This window comes from Rhododendron vialii, chromosome 3a, assembly GCF_030253575.1.
Source record: "Rhododendron vialii isolate Sample 1 chromosome 3a, ASM3025357v1".
Taxonomy (NCBI): Eukaryota; Viridiplantae; Streptophyta; class Magnoliopsida; order Ericales; family Ericaceae; genus Rhododendron; species Rhododendron vialii.
Genome location: NC_080559.1, coordinates 25,104,462 through 25,109,820, shown reverse-complemented (window position 1 = coordinate 25,109,820; position 5,359 = coordinate 25,104,462). Strand labels below are relative to the sequence as shown.

The 5,359-nt window shown below is 38.2% G+C and overlaps 1 protein-coding gene across 7 annotated transcripts; it reads right to left on the bottom strand.

Moving 5' to 3' along the window:
- Positions 1 to 245: 245 nt before the first annotated feature.
- On the bottom strand, positions 246 to 4,927 carry LOC131320669 (autophagy-related protein 18c-like). 7 transcript variants are annotated; one of them, XM_058351440.1, is made up of 6 exons: positions 4,692 to 4,927; positions 4,521 to 4,610; positions 3,083 to 3,874; positions 1,820 to 2,075; positions 874 to 997; positions 246 to 621 (listed from the first exon to the last, which is right to left on the bottom strand). In XM_058351440.1, exons 3-6 carry the CDS (start codon positions 3,830 to 3,832, stop codon positions 528 to 530), a joined length of 1,224 nt encoding a protein of 407 aa, XP_058207423.1. In that variant the 5' UTR covers positions 3,833 to 3,874; positions 4,521 to 4,610; positions 4,692 to 4,927; the 3' UTR covers positions 246 to 527. The 7 variants fall into 7 exon arrangements, with proteins under 7 accessions (XP_058207423.1, XP_058207421.1, XP_058207426.1 ...); XM_058351438.1 differs by having other exon boundaries at positions 4,521 to 4,605; positions 4,692 to 4,891; XM_058351443.1 differs by having other exon boundaries at positions 3,083 to 3,860; positions 4,530 to 4,605; positions 4,692 to 4,872.
- Between the last annotated feature and the right edge of the window lie 432 nt (positions 4,928 to 5,359).

Here is a 5,359-nt window from a genome sequence, read left to right as displayed (position 1 = left end):
TTTGATTATTACATTGTGGATGCTCTTAGTGGGTGTTTGGAAAAATTATTCTGAGAACCTGAAATTCTCAAAATTCCAAAGCTAGGTTTGTGTAGCTTTTGAGATTCTGCAACACAAATTCTCATAATCTTGTAACTGCAACAAACATGTTTCTCAACTTCTACAAAAATCCGGAATCAAAAATCAGCAGCAGCATCTGAAGCTAAAATCAAAAAATTGTATCCACAGCTATTACAAACACACCCTTTATTTTACTAGCGTGGTATTTTCATTTTCTAAATAATATACAGTTACGAAAATCTATTAGCCCATGGATAAAATATATTCACAGAGATTTGTTAATTGCTCCTGAACACTGCACTGAATAACAATGGTATGAAATGGACTTTCATATGTACAAAGACAAGAATTGGACTAATTGAAGGCTACTTCTAGAGTCCCAAATGGCATTGCTTACATGGTGGTATTCCCGATCAATGAGTTGCCGCAACGCACGTATACTGCCCACAAAGTCCTCAAGTATGGCCCTATTTCGGTCTATTGTCCGTCTTGAGAAAGCGGACATATTCCTGCTGCAACATATGCCCTCCGTTCACAGGATCAAAGCTGCACCTGTAGAAACTGCTAATAGGAACAAAATTACTTCAATAAAGTAAATGAAGAAAGATTTAAGTTCCCAATCTCACTAAAGCACTTCAAATGATATAATGTAATCCTAATCTGGAGTCATTGTTCAAAACCAAGTACCCCTTGCCTTCCAGCCTCCCGGCCATGTGGGTATTTCCTTTACGGGATTATCATTCTTTCTTATTTTGAAAGGGGGTCATTGCATACAGAGGCGTAAAGTAAAAGAGAAAGAAGATCAACTCGCACCTGCCATCCATGCCCACAATAATAACAGTGTTCTGAGACCCGAATGCCGCGATGAATGTAGTGTATTCTGGTAAGTGAAACTGGGCAAATGACCATTCTGAGCTAAAATATTGTGGTAATAGCCCTGAAAGATAAAGGAAAATGAGAATTTGGGGAAGGAAACATTGAAACCACCCCTATTTTAAAGCCTTTGGTGACAGAGTAAAAATGAATAGAGTTTGGACAAATAATATGATTCGCCCCTATCAAAAATTTGTTCAGTGGATATAGCGTTCCTTTCGAGAGTTCGGGGAAGGAGACATTTAAACCACTCCTCACATGACTTATTTGAAAGCCCTTCGATGATAAAGAGTAATGAACAGACTTTAGACAAATAATATTAACACCCCTCTATCAAAACATCGTTCAAGGTGGACTTATGGATATAGAGTTCCTTTCGAGAGTCTGGGTAAGGAGACATTTCAACCACCTCTCATAGGACTTATTTGAAAGCCCTTCGATGATAAGAGTAGAAATGAACAGAGTTTGGACAAATAATATTAAACCGCCAGCAAATAATCCTTCACGTTGGACTTGTGGAGATAGTGTTCCTTTGGTTCGTGGTTTGAAGAACCCTTGAGCACATTGTCTAGTCCCGTGAAAAAATAGAAGTGGTAAAACAGACATTGTTTACCTACTAAAGGCAGGAGCCAGACGATGTTTACAATTTAAAAACAAAAGCAAAGGTCACTCAACTTTCAAATGCCTTAACAAGCTCATGGACAGAAACTAAACACTGACTTGTCAAAAAATAAATTCACAAAAAGTTGCAGCAAACTAATTTTAATATAGCTTTGTTAAAGTACTACAACTTAAACCTTAAACGCACCAAAAGTAGAAACCAAATTATTTTCAGATGATCATCCCACGCTTCATGTCTAGATGACTAGTTGGTAAATTATCTTACCTTTCAAAAATGAGAATGATGAACCAGGGTTGGCAGTAGTACTGGGAGAAATAAGGGCGTCGGGGGACAATGAGGAACTCCGGCAAACCATTGCTGGACTTTGAGCAGCACTAGAACAAGATGAGTCCTCCCCCACCACCCTAACTCTGAGGCTGAATAAATGAACCGTGCCCTTGTCACTAGAGACAGCCAGCCACTGGACATTAGGAGATAGAGCAATACAATATATATCTGCTTTGTCCACTCCCCTTCGAACCTATTCGGGAGCAATAAAATTTAGCAAGTTGTAAAATTGCCAATAAGCATCGAAACAGAGGGGAAATGCAAACACAGACGAAAACTGGAACCTCATTGAGAAATACAATACATGTCCATAAAGCACACTTGATAGGGAAAATTAGGCAAAAACTCAAAGGCGTAAAGGGGTATTGGGGGTGAGCTTCCAGTTGATCTTAGGTTCAAATATGGCACATACAAGCAACAACTGCTTCTGTACATCAGACAAGAACAGTGAGGTCGACTTATACCAGATATCTGAACAAAAGATGATAGGCAACATGTGCATTAGAATGCTCCCTGCTCCAAATGCCTTGCAGGGACTGACCATCTAGTAAAGGCCACACTACTAGGATAGTTGATGCAATAATCATCTTTTGAAGGCACAGCCGTTAAAAGCATGATTGCCATAATGTCTTCCCTCACTAAGTTCTACTCCCTCCGTCCCGATTTGTTTGTCCCTTTTCACTATTTGGGACCTCCTACAAAATCGTCTATATATTTCAATTTATAATATTTTTTATATGCAATATGCATGCACGGGGAAGAAGCTCTAGTGGCTTTCAAGGTGAAAGTCGGATGGAACTTGTTTGATAGATCTCAATTAGTTCTATAATATGATGTTTTTGAAATTATTTTAACATTATAGATTGTGAGATATAGACAATTTTGAAGGATACGTATGTCGAAATTAGACAAACAAATTGGATGGAGGGAGTAATTAATTTAAGGAGCGCGTATAACATAAACTCAGTTTGGTTAAGTGAGAATTAAGGGTCTTGTGAAAGAATGATTTTAGGGGTTCTACACTTCAAGAAAAAGAGGACTTTTCAAACTAGTGACCATCCCAACTCCCAACTGTATGTTTGAAATTTTAAAACATCCTAATCTATTAGATCAAAAGAAATAGAAATTGCTATAAAGAAGACCAAATTCAAAAGGATATAAAATGACAAAGGGAAAAGAACAGATCATCCAGCACTATACCTCCTGTAACATAGTCCCATCCACTGTGTTGAAAATTCTTATCAAAGTACCCTTTGTACTGGCAGTTGCAAGAAGAAGCCCATCCATTGTTAAGGTTAAGCAAGCAATTTGAGACTCATGAGCATATATGAACTTTGTCATAATCAAACCAAAGTGCTCAATTCGAACCTGCCCTCGTCGAAGACCTGGGCAAGCCAAGACAAATGTATTTGAGTTGTGTGAAAGGCAACAAAGCCCCCTGGGGTTGGCCAGAGTTTCTATTTGATGAAGAAGCTTGGAATCTGTAAAATTGTACACGTATATTTTGTGCTCAAGAACAACAACAATGCGATCCAGTCTTAGTTTCACTGCCCGAACCTCAGACCTAAATGTAAATTCACCAATGCACCTGCTCTGATGGTCATCCCAAATGATTACTTTGTTAGGAGGGTATTGGGAATTGGACTTACAACCAACAAGTGCAAAAAAATTGGACCGAAAAAGCATCTCAGCGATTCCAAATCCTCCGCTTTTCAGATCACGTCTGAAAGTTTCCTCAAAAGGGTCACAGTTATAGATAGAAAAACCACGACATGTTCCAGCAGCAAAGCAACCATAGTCCTGATTCCATGAGACGGAGAGCAATTCTGTTTCATCATGATCATAATAATCCAATTGTACTTGGCCAAAATGACCGGAAACCCCGGACTCACAGGTACCAAGCGTAGATGGCACAAGAATTCCACTAGATGATGAAAGTGTCGAACTCATCTTGGAAGAGGGGATGTTAATGAACCTGTAGAGAAACCAATGCTGCAAAATGCAGGACATCAGCATCCAGAACAACCAATCATTCTACAACCACAACCACAATCACTCATACAAACCCACTCACTTTCACATTGGGGCCCACACACACTACACCTTCAGTGTGTGGGCTCCACCAAAAGATGGGTGTGTAAAATGTTTGTATGAGTGTGTGTGGTTATATAATAATTTCCAGAACAACACAGGTGACAGGCACGACTCGAAATAATGATAACAAAATTTAGGAAGGGAAAAAAAGAAACGAAAAGGCAATGCAAAAGGTAAAGCAAAACTATACTCCTACCATGGATGAACTGTTCTTAACGCAATTAACTCAAGATGTAGCCCTATGTGCTCTATGAACCACTATTAATTATTTACTGCTCTTGAAGCACTGCCACGTGGGCCCATGCCCTTTCCCGGTTCCCACACCAATGCGTGGTAGAGAAGGGCAATGCTCGGGGAGCAATTAATGATTTTACCCAATGAACATCTCTTATTATATCCCAATTCTCAACGGATTTATCACTTTGAAGACTGATAATCGGAATTGGTTGGCTAGCTCAAACTTTTTCTTTCCTTACAAACTAGAATAATTCAGTACAAAGATCTATAACTAAGAAAGGTGAAAAAAATAAGTAAGTGGACTTACGAATTCCTGATGATCAAATACCCAAATTGGCCCTCCTCAGCATCGACGACGGCTAAGGTCCACCAGAACCTGTGAACTCGTTCCCCTACACTAACAAAGGATAAATCGTGTGAGTCCATGAAAAAGACGAAAAAAACTTCGATACATGAACGTAGTAATTCGACGGAAAACCTGATTCGGTAATCGGAATCAATTAGGTCTGTGTGGAATTGGATTTTTCGCGCCTTCAGGTTTTATTCCAACACGATCAGCGAGGCTTGAGGTCGTGGACGATACAGTGACGCGGTGGCTGCGTCACAATAATGAGAGAGAGAGAGAGAGAGAGAGAGAAGTAGAGAATTTTGGGAAGCTTCCTATCTAGGTCTCCTAGTCCTAGGAGTCGTAGGATTAGGGCCTAGTTTTATTTTATTTTTTAAAATTTGAGTCCAGGCTTTTTCGTTTTGTTCTTATCAAAAAAAATTGAATTTATTAATTTTGCATTAAATTTTTATGTATTATTGATTTATTTCAACAAGAGAAATCGAAAAAGTAAATAATTATGATTTTTACCTAAATTTTTTTTGAAAATATGCACTAGAAAGTAGTATAAAAAAATTGGATATTTCTGAAACTATTTCGGTAAAAGTATTTTTTTTTTATTTTTTTGGTTCCTCTCTTTGAGATGAATTAATAATCTACAAAAATTTGAACACAAATGCAAAAAAAAATTAGATAAAAACAAAACAAAAGGTCTAAGTTATTGTACGTATTTTTTTCAGAAACTAATCCTAGGTACCTTTGTACTCCGTATTATGGAGTGTGTTCATATAGAGGGTTGAATTCCATTAGGATTAGGTAAC

What these genes read in the sequence shown, in the direction of transcription:
- LOC131320669 (XM_058351440.1), bottom strand. Translation starts at nt 3,832, where the DNA reads ATGAGTTCGACACTTTCATCATCTAGTGGAATTCTTGTGCCATCTACG. An exon ending in ATGGGACTATGTTACAGGAG is followed by an intron (nt 2,076 to 3,082) that starts GTATAGTGCTGG and finishes GCTCCCGAATAG; the next exon opens with GTTCGAAGGGGAGTGGACAA. An exon ending in ATCATTCTCATTTTTGAAAG is followed by an intron (nt 998 to 1,819) that starts GTAAGATAATTT and finishes TTTATCTTTCAG; the next exon opens with GGCTATTACCACAATATTTT.